The sequence below is a fragment of the Chiloscyllium punctatum genome, chromosome 31 (genome assembly GCF_047496795.1).
Source record: "Chiloscyllium punctatum isolate Juve2018m chromosome 31, sChiPun1.3, whole genome shotgun sequence".
In the NCBI taxonomy this organism is placed as follows: domain Eukaryota; kingdom Metazoa; phylum Chordata; class Chondrichthyes; order Orectolobiformes; family Hemiscylliidae; genus Chiloscyllium; species Chiloscyllium punctatum.
This window is the reverse complement of record NC_092769.1, coordinates 74,704,582-74,720,815: the sequence shown is the minus strand read 5'-3', so window position 1 is coordinate 74,720,815 and position 16,234 is coordinate 74,704,582. Positions and strand designations below refer to the sequence as shown.

General features: G+C 47.0%; 1 protein-coding gene across 4 annotated transcripts in view; it reads left to right on the top strand.

Annotated features, from left to right (window-relative positions):
* Window positions 1-16,234, top strand: part of syvn1 (synovial apoptosis inhibitor 1, synoviolin) — a 36,114-nt gene that overhangs the window by 1,793 nt on the left and 18,087 nt on the right. For all 4 annotated transcript variants that reach the window (XM_072551109.1, XM_072551110.1, XM_072551111.1 and 1 more), the window contains exons 3-8: window positions 4,547-4,639; window positions 8,380-8,532; window positions 10,483-10,531; window positions 12,950-13,053; window positions 14,943-15,069; window positions 15,342-15,441. In XM_072551109.1, coding sequence (XP_072407210.1) covers window positions 4,547-4,639; window positions 8,380-8,532; window positions 10,483-10,531; window positions 12,950-13,053; window positions 14,943-15,069; window positions 15,342-15,441 — 626 coding nt within the window. The remainder of the gene's footprint in view (window positions 1-4,546; window positions 4,640-8,379; window positions 8,533-10,482; window positions 10,532-12,949; window positions 13,054-14,942; window positions 15,070-15,341; window positions 15,442-16,234) is intronic.

Sequence of the window (16,234 nt, the reverse complement as noted above, 5' to 3'; positions counted from 1 at the left end):
TTAAGAAACAGCCAAGATTTGTTTTAACAAGATGCCTTTACATCCAGTGGTGTAACAAAATTCTGGAACTCCCAGACAGTGTGGCAATTGTCCCTGAATTGCAGCAACTCATCACCAACCCTCTTCAGGGCAAAATAGGAATGCCGGATAAACGCTAGGCTGAACCAGCATCAATCATATCCCTTAAAAACTTTTAAGAGTGGCTGATGTTGTTGGAAATGTGGCAGAATAGTGACCAGTGATTTGGGTCGAAAGATGAAAATGCTCACCTGGTTTTTCTTCGAAATAATGGGCACTAAGGACTGGTGGATTCTCCATTCAATGTTTGAACTGAAAGGTAGCACCTTCCAACAATGCAATGTTTCCCTTTGTGCTGGCCAGTAGGAGGGTTGGCACGATTTTACTGGTCAAGTCACAGGAGGGTGCACTATCGAACTTTGGTGTGAACGTGCTACTGCAGTGCTGTTGGGGGGAGAGTGGGATTGGCTGGGAATTGGGTGAGGTGCCACCTTTCTGGAGTCCTAGGTAAGATCCATTTGCAGGAGCTCACTCAGAAGTCACAGGAGGAGTAAATTAATAACCTGGAAGAAGTAAAATGTTTAATGTTACCTGTGTTACCAATTGTTGGACTGCTTTTTGCTACACTAATAGGTGACATTGATGTGCCTTTCTGTACTGTTTCTGTAGTTGTCTGTATGATTTATTAATGTTTAACTTCAAGAGCTTGCATGACTAATTTTAGTGAGATCGGTGTGCTTTTCATTTGTGGGTCTCTTGATTTTTGTGGCTTGGAAAATGGAGCAAAGCAGTTTTTGTCAAGGGTAAGCTAACTTGGTAGGCCTATCGATTTTGAAGTTTCAGGACAGAAATATCACTCATGGGGGAGCATGATCTGTTGCTCCGAGCCAACAATTCCGAATTTTTTGAGTTTCCTACTTTGGTCTGGCTTTCCGGCCTAGTTTTGAGTTTGTGATGCTTTTGTGGGGTTGTTGTTTATTTTGGCAAGTGCTTTGGTGTGCCGCATAGCCATGTGGTTCCAGTAGCCTGGTGTACTGTATGGAAGGATAGAAATTGGTGAAACCCAGTAGGAGAGAAAGCAGAATTAACATTTCAAGTCTGGTGACACACTTTCACTGCTGAGTTTCACCAGCAATTTCTTTTTTTTTTGTTTCAGATCTCTAGTTCTTTGTTTTATTTTGCCATATGGAAGGAGCCCAATGACTCCTTTTGAGATACATGTGGGCCTTAAGTGGTTGTTTTGAGGTAATTTTCTATTCAGTGTTTTGACCTTGTATTTGAGTGCTAGAATGTTAGTCCCTTGGAGATTCACCCATGTGACACAAACTGCCACTGGCCCAAAAGGCATTAGTTTGCAAAGCTCCTTCATTGTTCTGTGGTACCTTTGCCAAGCAACCACAAGGTTTGTCGATCTTGACAGGCTAGTCAGTCATGGTTATCTTTGTGACCAAGCCCACCCCACCCCCACCCCGCTCATTGCTTTTTACCAGAGGACAGTTGTTTAATGACTTGGGGTGGCATGGGGCAGATTACGCATCTGGGAATAGGCTGGCAAGAGATATAGAATATGTGCCATTGACACCAGTCCCTCAGCCCAACCAGTCTGCCTTGGCATTTACACTTCGTGGTCAAATCATGTCACACAAAGGCTGTCAACGTGGGGGTTCTGACCCGAATTGTTGAATGGCCGATCAGACTCAAGACTGCGTCTGTTCCAACATAGTTCCAGTTGCTCTTTCCTCTTGCTGCCACTACGAGCAGAAGCTGAACTTGCGGCAAACCTCAGCTAATCTTCAGGCCCCAAGAGCACAGCATTACATATTGCTGAGAGTCTCGGTCCTGAGTGGGAACCACTGAACACTCACGTACTTCAAATGAGAGGGTGTTGAATTTTTATTCTAGCTGATCTTGTAAAATGACTGGTTTCTGTTCAGATTGAGACTACTCCGAGTGGCACTTTGCAGTGGATTGCAGGTTTGTGCAACCTCCTGTGCCCTCGTCAGTTTCCTTGCTGTAGTTCTGGAGCTGTATCCAACACAAGACAGTATCTTGGAGGGAACGTATGCTGACTGCTTAGAAAGCATCTTCTAAACTCTGATACTACGTGAAGGAAACTGACATCAGATTCACGGGAATGCCACTTCCAGCCATTCTTCATCCTAAAACTATAGCATTGTTTGTTTGCTGTCACTGGGTCCCAGTCCTGGAATCCATCCCCTAATTGTATTGTGGGTGTCTCTACACCCCCTATGGAACTGCAGCAGTTCAGGAAGGCAGCTCGCCACCTTTTGTTTTTTTCCCCGGGGCAATTAGGGATTGGTGATAAATGCTGACTCAACCAGGGCTGTCCTCATCCTGTGAAAGAATGGTTAGTTGGAGGTGGTGATTACCTGGCCTGTGGCACAAATGTACTTAAACTTATCAACCCAAGCCTGAAAGTTGTGCAGGTTTAAGATGTGTCTTTCAGTAAATTTTTTTGTTTCTGTCACTGTGTTAATTTATAGCAACATGGCCAGCCTTTTTTTTTGCATAAATGCCCAGTGGTCTGTTTTGGCTGAAGAAGACATTTTGGTGATGACTTGCTGTGGCATCTTTATCATCTCTGTTTGGGAGGGCAGAGGAAGGCCACTTAGGAGAAAAATCATCTGAATATTGTCCTATTGCGTTGGGAGTCCTGGCCTGGCTTGTTTGCAACTCGAAGCCAGTTCCCGTTTCAAAAACAGAAGTTGCTGGAAAGGCTCAGAAGGTCTGGCAGCATCTGTGAAGAGAAATCAGAGTTAAGGTTTCAGGTTGAGTGACCCTTCCTCAGAAGCTGTTCCAGTTTCTCTTCTGCTGTTTCTGCCTCTGTGAATGAGCACTGCTGGTTTACGTGAGGGAAAAACGTCCACCCGGGGGGGATTGATGAAAAGCTTTGTAAGCTCCCTAGTTCCATCTTTCGGAAACCAGATCCTCCAAACAGCTAGAATTAACTAATGGTGCAGTGCATCAACTAAGGCTGCAATTAGACATTTGGATTCCCTTCTGATTTGCTCCCCCTGGTCTCGCTGCATTTATGTTCCCTCACCAAATGCCCCAGTTGCCTCAGAAGCCAGTTTAATCTTCACTTATGCTCTGTGCATTTCTTCATTTAGATTCACAAAACCTCTACAGTGTGGGAACAGGCCATTCGGCCCACTGAGTCCATACCAACCCTCCAAAGAGCATCCCACCCCCTTGTCCTTTCATCCTGCATTTCCCAATCCACCTAATTTTGGCACTGTGGGAGGAAACTGGAGCACCGAGAGGAAACCTACACAGACATGAGGAAGATGTGCAAACTCCATATGGTGCTGCCCGAGGGTGGAATTGAAACCAGGTCCCTGATGCTGTGAGGCAGACGCGGGCTAAAAGTAGAAAGCTTATTCCCGACAGGTCAATGACTGTGGGTGCTGGAATCGGGTGGGTAGGAAAGGCAAGCAACGTTATCCCTGTCCTTTTTCTGTGCCCAGGAAGGAAGCACCCAAACAGCTTCTGGAGTTAAATCCAGGAATTTCTTTTCAATCAAGTAATGGCTGATAGGGATTGGGGACTGAAATGCTGGGTTCCTCACACAACCATCATTGTGACACTGAATATTTGGGTGGAATCGTGGTGGTATCTGAATTTGTTAGGTGCTACAAAGTGAAGAGGAGCCAGGGGCCCTGGATATGTGGTCATGGGTGCTGGGTTTTTGAAGTTCAGATGATATTAGGGCACTGGCAGGAATTTTAAGAATTTGCGAGTTAACTGGGAAGGAGCTGCAAAACTTGCTGTGGTACAACTGTTCCTTTCACCCTTGGAGTGGGGATTGTTCTGAAAACCGAGGTGTCTGACTTCCATAAAATTGGAGCTCTTCTGCTAAACAGTTGTCTAATGTTGAGATGTGCAAGTTTTAAAAAAAACCTCTCCAGGGAGCTGGTGTGCAAATACAGCACACGTGGTCTGTTGCACTCATTGTCTTTTCATACTTTAGGATAATCAAATCCGCAATATCTTGAGACCGGGGGGGGGGGGGGAAGAGGGGATTCTTGCAACCAATATCTTCCTTTTGGGAGAGTAAACACTGTCCCCTCATCAAGTGTATCATCAAAGATCGATTGCAAAGCTGCCCAAAGGAAGATAAATAATCCACATGCTGTTAGTGCTTTTTTTTTTTGGAAATTGTTCCCGCAAATACCTGGTTTCAGTGTTGGCTCAGGGCATAGGGTGAAAGGCACACACCCACCACTCGCTAGTCTATGCACTTGTATGAGCCTCCACTTATTGTCTCATTTGGCACGTGATGGCTGTTTTGTAGCAGCACTCCTGCTGCTGAGCCAGGGTTGCTGGCTTGAGTTGCAAACTTCCTAACCCAGATGAAACAAGCTGAAAAACATGCCGATTGGTCTGATATTTGGTCATTTAGCTGCCAGGGCGTCCCCCGTCATTCAGTTGCAGATTGGTTTTGCCAGCAGTTTTACCCAAACGTGAATAAACATGCTGGTTATTCTCTTTGTTTTTTCCTGACCAGGTGCTGTACATTCAGGCGTTTGTCTTGGTCTTCCTCATCGGCAAGTTCATGCGGAAGGTGTTCTTTGGGCAGCTGCGCGCTGCGGAGATGGAGGTGAGAATGTAACGGCTGTAGGAATCTCTGGCCCTGGTGGGCTATTGCAACCTAACTGTCAAGAGCCAGCTACAAAGTTGTGCAGTCGGTGACTCGGCATGTCATTTCCTTGGTTATCATTGGCACATTGCCGTGGCAGTGCATTCACTAACAGAGAATTGGGTTTAGACTTGGAGGAACTTCCAGAGGAAGTGGTGAATGTGGGTACAACTGCAATGTTTAAAAGACGCTTGGATAAGGACATTAAGAAATGTTTGGAGGGAGATGGACCAAGCGCAGGCAGGTGGGACTAGTTTTCTTTGGCATTATGGTTGACATGGACTTGTTTCCTTGTTGTATGGCTCTATAATTTTTATTAAAGGAATTAAGGGCTACGGGGAGAGTGTGGTAAGTGGTGTTGAAATGCCCATCAGCCATGATTGAATGGCGGAGTAGACTTGATGGGCCGAATGGCCTTCCTTCCTCTCCTATGTCTTCTAATTTTTGCCAGACTCTGAGGAAAGGAGAGGGCAGAGAGGTTGAGCTAATATGGGTACCTAGTTGAAAGTGTTGATGCACAAGCCACGAATCAAGGAGGATTAACAAAACAGCTACACCGGGTTGGGAGTACCGAAGGCTAAGTCTTTAGAGAGCAGTGATCTCGTCCCAGCTGGAGTGTTGAGGTGGGCTTTTGTGAAAGGATGCACAGGGAATATACCATGATGTCTCCAGGGTTGATGACGCCACTAGGCTTGTTCTCTTGATTGAAAGCCAAATGCTGAGAATGTTGGCGAAATTTGGTAGGTCTGCAGTTTCCACAGTTGCTGCTAGACCTGAGTTTCTCCATTCCACACCTCCTCCCTCGCCTCTATCCAAAGCCCTAAAGGAGCCTTCCACATCCATCAAAGTTTTACCTGCACATCCACTAATATCATTTATTGTATCCATTGCTCCCGATGCGGTCTCCTCTACATTGGGGAGACTGGGCGCCACCTAGTAGAGCGCTTTAGGGAACATCTCCGGGACACCCGCACCAATCAACCACACCGCCCCGTGGCCCAACATTTCAACTCCCCCTCCCACTCTGCCGAGGACATGGAGGTCCTGGGCCTCCTTCACCGCCGCTCCCTCACCACCAGATGCCTGGAGGAAGAACGCCTCATCTTCCGCCTCGGAACACTTCAACCCCAGGGCATCAATGTGGACTTCAACAGCTTCCTCATTTCCCCTTCCCCCACTTCACCCTAGTATCAAACTTCCAGCTCAGCACTGTCCCCTTGACTTGTCCTACCTGCCTATCTTCCTTTCCACCTATCCACTCCAGCCTCTTTTTTTTTTTTCCCTCCCCCTCACCCCCCCCCCCCGCGATATATCACCTTCACCCCCTCCCCCACTCACCTATTGTACACTATGCTACTTTCTCCCCACCCCCACCCTTCTCTAGCTTATCTCTCCACACTTCAGGCTCTCTGCCTATATTCCTGATGAAGGGCTTTTGCCCGAAACGTCGATTTTACTGCTCCTCGGATGCTGCCTGAACTGCTGTGCTCTTCCAGCACCACTAATCCAGAATCTGGTTTCCAGCATCTGCAGTCACTGTTTTTACCGTTCTCCATTCCATGTTTATTTGTGGCCTGTTTCTCCTTGGAATAGAGCTAGTGAAGGGAGTACTCAGAAGTAGGGTTTCAAAAGAGTCAATGATAAGAATCTGTTCCTAATTGCTCATGTGCGTGTGTGCGCCAGGACGCACAGATGAAGCATTCAAGGAAAGGTTTTTGTGACATAGAAAGAGACCCTTCAGCCCATCATGTCCTAGTTGGTCATCAAACACCCACCTACTCTAATCCCATTTTCCAGCACCTGGCGCACAGACTAATACCTAGTAGACAGGCATTTCAAGTGTTTGTAGTTCTGGAATGTCTCTCGGGTTCCTGCCTCTGCTACCCTTTTCGGGGAGTGGGACCTTGCTGTGCACATCCTTGGCATCTGCATTTTCCCACGTGACCAGAGTGACTTGGACCAAGTCCCTCATGGGGGCTGCGCACAACACACTGGGGAGTTTCTGAAGGTAGAGGGTTTTTTTTGTAGGAGTGAGAAGTGTTGTATCAAGGCCAGGCTGCCCCAATGTAAGGGGGCTGAATGGCCTCCAGGTGTGGTTGAGGAAAATGAGGCTGAATAGACCCACAAAGGCTACACTTCCCATCAGTATTTGGGGCAATGTGTGAGGAGGAATCTTTGAAACTGAAGTGGTGATTAGGGTTTGTGCTGTCTGATCTTGTGCAGATGGACTTAATAGTTTTCAAAGAGGAATCCAAAATGATGGGAAAGAATAGGGTGAGGGAGTGACTGGATTAGTGTTCCAGCTTTGTGTGAATGAAGGGAAAGTATCCAATCATCTTGTATTCCCTTGGTTCCTTGTTGAAATGTCTGTGTGGCCACGAGGGCTTGTCAAGGGCAGTAACTGTGTCTGCTACTTCTAGCTCCTTGTACCCTACGCTATTAACATAGCCTGGCACCTTTCGGGTTCTCCTTGTGAAGTTTCAGCCAGTCACCCAACAAGTAAGGTGGAAAGCCTGTCTGTAACATGGTTGAGGTAGATGCCACCTGTTTGTCAGAGGGCCACAAACCTCCCTGCGTTGTGTCAAGGTTTCAAGTCAGAACGTTATCAATGTTGTTCCACGTGGCCAACCCTGACTCACTCCTCTGAGCTGGAACTCTGCTGCAAATCTCGTCAGCCTTGACGGCAGATTAATTGGCTGACTAACGCTGGGACATCTGCGGTCTCGGATCAGTAACTGGCACGTAGAAGGAAGTTAGTCTGACTGCTGCACTTGCTTGTGGTATTGAAGGAGGAACAGTACAGTGTTTTCACTGTCCCCTCCATTGGTGCCTCCCACTCAGTACTGATGCCTCTGAATTAGCATCACCACAACACCAATCCTGTCTGGTGCAGAGTTCTAATAGCTGAGAGGTCCCTCCAGGCTTTAGACAACCAAAACTATATTTTGGCATATTCTGACACATGCACACTGCTCTTAACCCCCTGACTCCAGTAGCTATCGAATTCATTGCTTCGTGCTCTGCACACTTACTGCTGGCAGCCTGAACTGGCGAAGTGTTGATGTCCAGCACAATCTAGGTGTCCTTGTTCATGTGTAATTCAAAGCTGGTTAAGTCGTCAGGCAAAGGGTATGTTCACTGTTATTGCTAAAACATGAGTACTGAGGTAGAGCTGACTTGCAGTGCCTTGATGTGACTTTGCAAAGTTTTCCTGTGTTCAGTCTCTCCCTCCCCCCTCCCCCTCAGTCAGTCAAGTGGGCTGAAGGCCATCCTAAGTAGACCTGTCCCAGCGAGTGAAGAGCCTTTTGTTTTGGGATCAGTCCGCTGACACTCGTTGCTCTGTCTGTGGCTTGTTCTGCACCAGTGCAGCAAGCAATTAAGGAAATAATGTGTTGGCCTGTTATTACAAGAGGCTTTGTGCGCCGGATGAAAGCTGCAGGTTTATGGAGTGTTAGTGAGACTGCACTGAGAGTATTGTGTACAGTTACTGAGAATTGTCCTGTGGGAGAGGTTTGAACAGACTGTGCCTCTATTCTCTGAGGTTTAGGGAAATGAGAAGTGATCATATATGAAATTCTTACCAGCCCTCCACAGGGTGTCTGCGGAATGAATATTTCCTGATTGCGAGGTTGTGGAGAATCCCTTCAGTTCAGCCATGGTGATTGGATATTCTAATGCTGTTTTCTTCCTGTTTTCTACAGCATTTAATCGAGCGTTCCTGGTACGCTGTGACTGAGACTTGCTTGGCATTCACTGTCTTCAGGGATGACTTCAGTCCACGCTTTGTGGCCCTCTTCACCCTGCTGCTCTTTCTCAAGTGCTTCCACTGGCTAGCTGAGGACAGGGTGGACTTTGTAAGTGTTTCTGGTGTTTCACACACCTGGAGTGCTGATGAATCAAGCATGTACATGCTGTGAAATTCACGTTGTAGATGTGCATTAGACTGTCTACCTGGTTTTGTAGCCATCCCCTTCCTGCTGACTCTGTTTTGGTAGAACGGTGGAAAAGGTTGAGGGGAGCGGAGGGGGCGCAGTTGATGATGGGTCATTGCTGTTAGCAACGCACTGCCTGAAAGAACATACACTCAGAGCTATACAGCACAGAAACAGACCCTTCGGCCCAACCCGTCCATGCCAACCAGATATCCTAACCTAATCCAGTCCCATTTGCCAGCACTTGGCCCATATTCCTCCAAACCCTTCCTATTCATATCCCCATCCAGATGCCTTTTCCGTGTTGTCATTGTACCAGCCTCCACCACTTCTCTGGCAGTTCATTCTGAAAAGGTAGCTCCTTAGGTCCCTTTTATATCTTTCCCCTCTCACCCTAAACCTATGCCCCTCTAGTTCTGGACTCCCCACTCCAGAGAAAAAACCTTGTCTGTTTACCCTCTCCATGCCCCTCATGATTTTATAAACCTCTATAAGGTCCTCCCTCAGCCTCCGACGCACCAGGGAAAACAGCCCCAGCCTGTTCAGCCTCTCCCTACAGCTCAAATCCTCCAACCCTGGCAACATCCTTGTAATTTTTTCTGAACCCTTTCAAGTTTCACAACATCCTTCTGATTGGAAAGAGACGAGAATTGCATGCAATATTCCAAAAGTGGCCTAACTAATGTCCTGTACAGCCGCAACATGACCTCTCAACTCCTCTATGCAATGCACTGACCAGTAAAGCTAACCATACATAATGCTGCCTTCACTATCCTATCTACCTGCAACTCTACTTTCAAGGGACTATGAATCTGCATGCCAAGGTCTCTTTGTTCAGCAACACTCCCAGGACCTTGCTATTAAGAGTAGAAGTCCTGCTCTGATTTGGTTTTCCAAAATGCAGCACCTCCACATTTATCTAAATTAAACTCCATCTGCCACTCCTCAGCCAATTGGCCCATCTGATCAAGGTCCTGTTGTAATCTGAGGTAACCTTCTTCGCTGTCCAGATTCAGTGGAAATTTTTCAAAACTGGAATTTGGATGAAGACTTGGAAAGGGAGAGACTTGCAGGGCCACAGAGTGGCATGGGAGAATGGAAGGGAGACTGTGGGACTGATTGGATAGTTCAATGAAGTCAGCACAGGCATGATGGGCCGAAAGGTTGAGTGCTACAACAACAACTGGAAAACAGTCTTTTGCCAGTCTGGATTGTGGGGGAGGTTAGTTTTGTCCCAATCAATCCAAATGTGAAACCACTTGCTGTTCCCGTGCTGTGCACTGCAGCAACGTGATGGCCTACAGCAGACGCCTCTCCGCCTCAGATTGTTTCAGCTGCGTTCCAAGTCTTGGTCTTGTCACTGGCTTTAAGCAGAGGAGAGAAGAGGATCTTCCCCATCTCTCTGCGAAGAGAAATGGAACCCTTCCAGGCATCACCCCTTCGAGCTCATTATTAACATTGTAAAGCCCTATTTACTCTCTCTACTTCTGAAAGTAAAGCTTTCACTGTTTTCTTCCCCCACCCACCAAAATCAAACACTCCCAGGGCAGGGACAGCATGGGGTTTGACACAGTAGAGCTCCTATCACGCTATTCCAATCAAAAGCTTTTGCCATTTCCTGCACCAGCCACAGCAAGTGAATTCAAGACCGTTTCATGTTGTGAGCTTCTTCCTGCTAGGGCTGGGACTCTGCAAATTCATTAGATTGAGGTTGCAATCTCAGCAGACAGTGGGGTTGAATGTTAGTCCAAGAAGATAGAGCCTGGAAGCCGCCCCCATTGTCAGCTTGTTTTGCCTATAGCACTGCACTGTCGTGGATTGTGTGTGTGTGTGCATCATCTGAACGTGTTTCTATTTTGCGTTTCTGTACAGATGGAACGGAGTCCAAACATCTCGTGGCTGTTTCACTTCCGAGTTGTCTGTGAGTATTGTACCTCATGGTTGAGTGAAAGTTTCGCGTCATTCTTGGGTTTCGTGCAGTCTACATTTAGTCCAGTGGGGATACAGACTTTGTCCGCAGGTCAGCTACTGTGAACAGGCTGATCCGGGAGACTGTGGAAACTTCTCCCATACAGGGGGGGGTGAGGTTTTTTCTGGGTCACTTGCTCTGGAGCCAAATCTTTTCCTCCTGCCCTGATTAAGAAATTCAATCTCTAGTGTGTGTCCCTTTGCTCAGAACCAGAGGCACCCTGAGAGAAAAGGTGGAACAGTGGCTCAGTGGTTAGCGCTGCTACCTCACAGCGCCAGGGATCAGGGATCGATTCCAGGTGACTGTGTGTGTGTGGAGTTTGCACATTCTCCCTGTCTTTGCATGGGTTTCCTCTGGGTGCTCTGGTTCCCTCCCACAATCCAAAGGTCAGATTGATTGGCCATGTTAAATTGCCCATAGTGTTCAGGGATGTGTAGGTTAGGTGCATTAGCCAGGGGTAAATATAGAGTAGTAGGGGAATGGGTCTGGGTGGGTTACTCTTTGGAGGTTCGGTGTGGACCTGTTGGGGCGAAGGACCTGTTTTCACACTGTAGGGATTCTAGGTTGCTGTTTTCTGTTTCAGTTAAATCACCAACAAGGTCCTGCAGTCCCATGTGACAAAGTGACCGTGCTGACCGTTGTCACTGCGCTACCATTTCGTGTCACTTCACCAATCCCTTCTTTCTGTGACCGATCAATTCCAGTCATGTCTCCACAATGACTTGAGTTGTGATTTCTTCACCTTTGGCTGACTGTGAGATATCCCAAAGCAGTTTGCAGCCAGTTACTTACTATTTGAGATGCGCAAGCTCGCACAAAGACCAATTTGCTGGACGTTAAATGTTGGCATTGCTGGTGATGCCCACATACCCACAATTGATTCTTTTTATTTTAAACAAAAATTTGCCTTGAGATCTTGAGATGGCAGAAAGGGTTTAGCACTCATCTGAATGAAGGCTCTTCTGATAGTGTAGTGCTCATGCAGTTTGTCACCATCTGTGTCATCCTCGTTGATGTATTTAGGTTTCAGGCGTTGGACCTTCAGGCTCGAAGTGGTGACTCCCTAACCTGCAGCTAACTGCGCAAAGGGACTGGTTTGTGCAAAGGGACTGGTTTGTGCAAAGGGACTGGTTTGTGCAAAGATCCCCAGTCCCCTCCAGTTCAATTACAAGAAGCAGGTGCTCAGGATTTGCATAGACGTTACTAAATACTGAAGTGGACCTTCCCCCTTCACGGCTCCACACAGCTGCTGCTTCGAGATGACGTGTCTTCTTGGTCTTTGCCACAGCTTGTGGAGAGCAGACCACCTTTTTAAATCGAGCTCAAGGGAGCAGCCAGCCTTCTGGTGGCGCTGCTGCTTGTGGCCCCCTTACACGCTGCCGTGTCTCTCTGCTCATAAGCTGCTGACCTGTCCTTAAATCATCCTGCCCGCAAACTGTCCACTGAGATCAGAAGGGAAAATCTAGAGTGGGGGGGCAGGAAGACCAGAAATTAGAAAATGTGAATAGTGTGTAATTATTCCCTTCAGTGGTGGAGAAACAAGATTATTTTCATAAACGGTGAGAGGTTAGAAACTGCAGATGCCTGAAGGGACTTGGGCATCGATGTTCCTGAGTTAGTTTATAAAAGAAGTAGTGTGCAAGTTGACTGTCCAATTAGAGTACAGCAGTGATGTCTGACTGCAGTTGTACCAAGTTTTTGTGATACGAGAAACACTTATTATACGGTTTTGTTCAAAGGGAGGATGGTCTTGCCGTTGAGTGTGAGTGCACCAAAGATTCACCAAACTGATCCTAGGCCAAGGGCCTAAAGGAGGGATTATTGGCTTTGCATGTGGATGAAGAGAATTGTCAGATGGGGCAGCAGATTCCACAGCCAGAATCATGGCCTTTATGCTCATGGTAACCAGAAGATAATGAAGTGCCTTCTAAAACTCTTTGGGAAAGTGCAACACCTGGTATTTAGTAAAGTGAAGAAAGAAAAGTCTGATCCCACCATAATCCAAGGCTTAAGTAATTGCTATTAAATATTATACATGTAGGTATTCTGAAATTATAACTGCACCTGCCAAACTGCTGTTCACAGTAGAGAGAAGCCCCTGTCCCATCGACAGGGGGGAATTGAAGGACAAATAGTGTAAACACCAAAGATCAAGTAACTTATAATGCAAGAGTAGAAACAGAGAACCTCCTGAAAGGACAGTGGAAGACAAGGGGCATTGTCAGGGAGCTATTGCAAAAGCTTGCTTAGGTATGATGACCTCTGGAAAATAATTGCAGCTTCACAAGTTAACAAACAGCATTCGTTTGCAGCATTCAGATGTTCATGCTTAGGATTTTAAAGAAACATCTTGCCTTCTTTCTCTTGCAGCACTGATGGGTTTACTGGCTCTGTTGGATCTGCTGTTTGTAAACCATGCCTGTCACAGCATCATGACCCGGGGAGCATCCGTCCAGCTGGTGTTTGGCTTTGAGGTGAGGATTTCCTCTTGGGAATGTGTGGGGGTGACAGTGGTGGATGCCTGTGGGCCACCAACAGGGAATGAATACCTTTTGAAAACTTGTTTTCTTCTCTCTTGAAAGTTGTAATCCAGGTGCACAATCCTTTATCTGAAACTCTCAGAACCAGCTGGTCTTCCGAATTTTTCAAATTTCGGAATAAGTGACCGTGAAATTTTTAAAAATCTTGCCGCACAGCAGACTGTGAGAGTAACGGGCCCTGAGACAGAGGCCTGTCCCCCCCCCCCCCACACACACACACACACGTCACATCTGAGTAACGCGCGTCAAGTGGGTGTGGAGTTGGGACAACTGTTTGCTCGCCAAGCAACCTTGTTGTTGAGATAAAAACTTCACAAAAAAACCTTCGGATTTTGGGATTTTGGATAAAGAGTTGTCTACCTGTATTCACGTAAACCCCCCCCCCAGGGCTGCCTTTTACCCGGTTACTGGGAAATAAACACTTTCTGTCTAACTAATGTGTGAATTCTTCACCCTGCCCCTAGAAAGCCAAAGTGCGACATGTCCTGTGTCTGCATCTCTCTCCTTTCTCTCTTTTTTTTTTTTCCCCCACCGCCATACATTCAGAAATAACTTCACAGGTTTTACCAAAGAAAATGGGAAATTATTCAGTCGATAGTCACAGTCCAGCAAGCACTCTTTCATTTCAACCAGGAGACAGTTAATGGGTTCTTTGCTTTCCCCCCCCCCCGCTGTTGTAACTCCCCCGCCCCTCCTTAATGTGGATGAGTAGCAGGCAATGGAGTTGGGTTTCCTCTGTCAGGTGTAAGGGTTATACCTGAACATTTTACCCACAATTCAGTTCTCAGCTCATTGCCAAAGGTGACCAAGGTTTAAAGACTGAGTTGTGGGGCTGAGTTGTTTAATTCTATCTGTTTGTGGCAAACATGTCGTCATCTCTTGAGAAATGACACTTATTCCTGGGATTTGACAAGGAGAACAGGTCACAGGCCAGGACTCCTGCAGTGAGGGAGTCACCTCCTGACTCTACAAGGCTCAAGTCAAGAGTGAAGTGGAAAACTCTGTATACCTAGAAGATCCTAAAACACTTGAAGCTCCACACTATCCAGGACAAAGCAATCCACTCGATTAGCATCCTGTCCACCACATTCAGTCCCTCCACACTGACACTCAGTGGCAATGCCATCTGCAGAAACTTGCATGTGCTTTTTTTTTTAAGCAGTATATTCCATGTCAGTGAACTCTACCAATGCAAAGGACAAGAGCAGCACATCCGTGGCAACACTACCCACAAGGTCCATTCTGACCGTCCTAACTTGGAGATATATTACCATTCCTTCCATGTCATGGAATCAAAATCCTAGAGTTTGTTGCCTGCCTGCATTATAGGTCTACCTACGTCCAGCATTTCAAGAAAGCAAAAACTGAAAGAACTGCAGATGCTATACATCAGAAGCAAGAATAGAACTTGCAGGAAAAGCTCTGCAGGTTTGGCAGCATCTGTGAAGAGAACATTCTGGGAAAGGGTCACCAGACCCGAAACGTTATCTCTGATTTATCTTCACAGATGCAGCCAGACCTGCTGAGCTTTTCCAGCAACGTCTGTTTTTATTTCAAGAAAAAAGTTCACACTACCTCCTTGGTGGGCAATAAATGCTGGTCTAGCTAGCGATATCCTGAAAGGTTTGGAAATTTATCAGTGATTCCGTCAATTACCCTTACCCTAGTTGTTCTGATGACCCATTGGATGGCAGATACTGACAGTGGCATTAAAACAATAGCGATTTGTGTCCCAAGTTGGGCTAGTGAGACTCTTGGGCAGTGATGGTGATGTCGTGGTTGAGGGGCTGATGCTTTAATCTCTGTCCTGTGTTCCCTTACAGTATGCCATTCTCCTCACTATGGTGCTGACCATATTCATCAAATACATTCTGCACACCATCGATCTTCAGAGTGACAATCCCTGGGACAACAAGGCTGTGTATATGCTCTACACTGAGCTCTTGACAGGTATCGGGAGGGGTAGTGGACAGGCAGGGTGGTCGGGACGGCTTGTAAAATTGCAGGGTGTGAGATGTGTGGCAATGCTTGCTCTGGGGTTTCAAACGAGACTCTGAAAGGGCGAATGTGTTTTGAACTCTGATAGGTAGATTGAAGATCAGCTGGTAACTTTCATCCCGGGTATCCTTTGCTTAATTCCAGGCTGTGGTTATAGTACCATCTTTCTCGTGGTGCGTGGCTGCTGCTCTTGTTATCAAAGCTGATCTTTCCGTCTGTTTCAGGGTTCATTAAGGTGCTGCTCTACATGGCCTTCATGACCATAATGATCAAGGTTCACACGTTCCCTCTGTTTGCCATCCGTCCCATGTACCTGACCATGAGGTGAGTGCTCACATGAGAAGGTGGTGATGTTTCATTTTAACCCCCTCCTTCTGCACAGGTAGACTTGATGGCACCAGCAGCACCGAGATGAAAGGGCTGTGTCTGGAGAAACTTGAGTTTTCAGCTGCTGGGCAAGATTGGGTAAGAGTTAGACTCTGTGCCATCAAGGTCAGATTTGAACAGTTCAGCAATTCTTTGACGTGATGGCTCCGTGGTTAGCATTGCTGCCTCAGCGCTAGTAACCCAGGTTCAATTCCACCCTCAGGCGACTGTCTTGTGGAGTTTGCACACTCTCCCTCTGTCTGGGGGGTGGGGGGGTTGCTGGGGAGAAGGTAGTAAAAAGTACAATAGGTGAATGGGGGTGGGGTTGGAGGTGATAGGTCAGAGGGGAGGGTGGAGTGGATAAGTGGGAAGGGAGGTGGACAGGTCATGAGGACAGTGCTGAACTGGAAGGTTGGAAATGAGGAAACTGGTGAAGTCCAGCTTACGGTGGGTTCACTGTGCTAAATTGCCCAAAGTCCTCAGGGATGTGCAGGCTAGGTGGTTTAGCCAAGGGAAATGCAGGCTTAAAGGGAATAGGGTAGAGGGGTGGGATGCTCTTGAAAGGGTCAATGTTGACCAAATGGCCTGCTTCCACACTGTGTGTACGGATTGTTTGATGGCCCAACACACTTCATATGGTGTGTCCCTTTTAAAGTTGCAATCCTGGTAGATGAGGTTAGCAAATGCTGCCAACCTCTCATAGGCACAGCAAGATGCCCCAAACTAGCCAACCAGATGAATACCCAGCAGC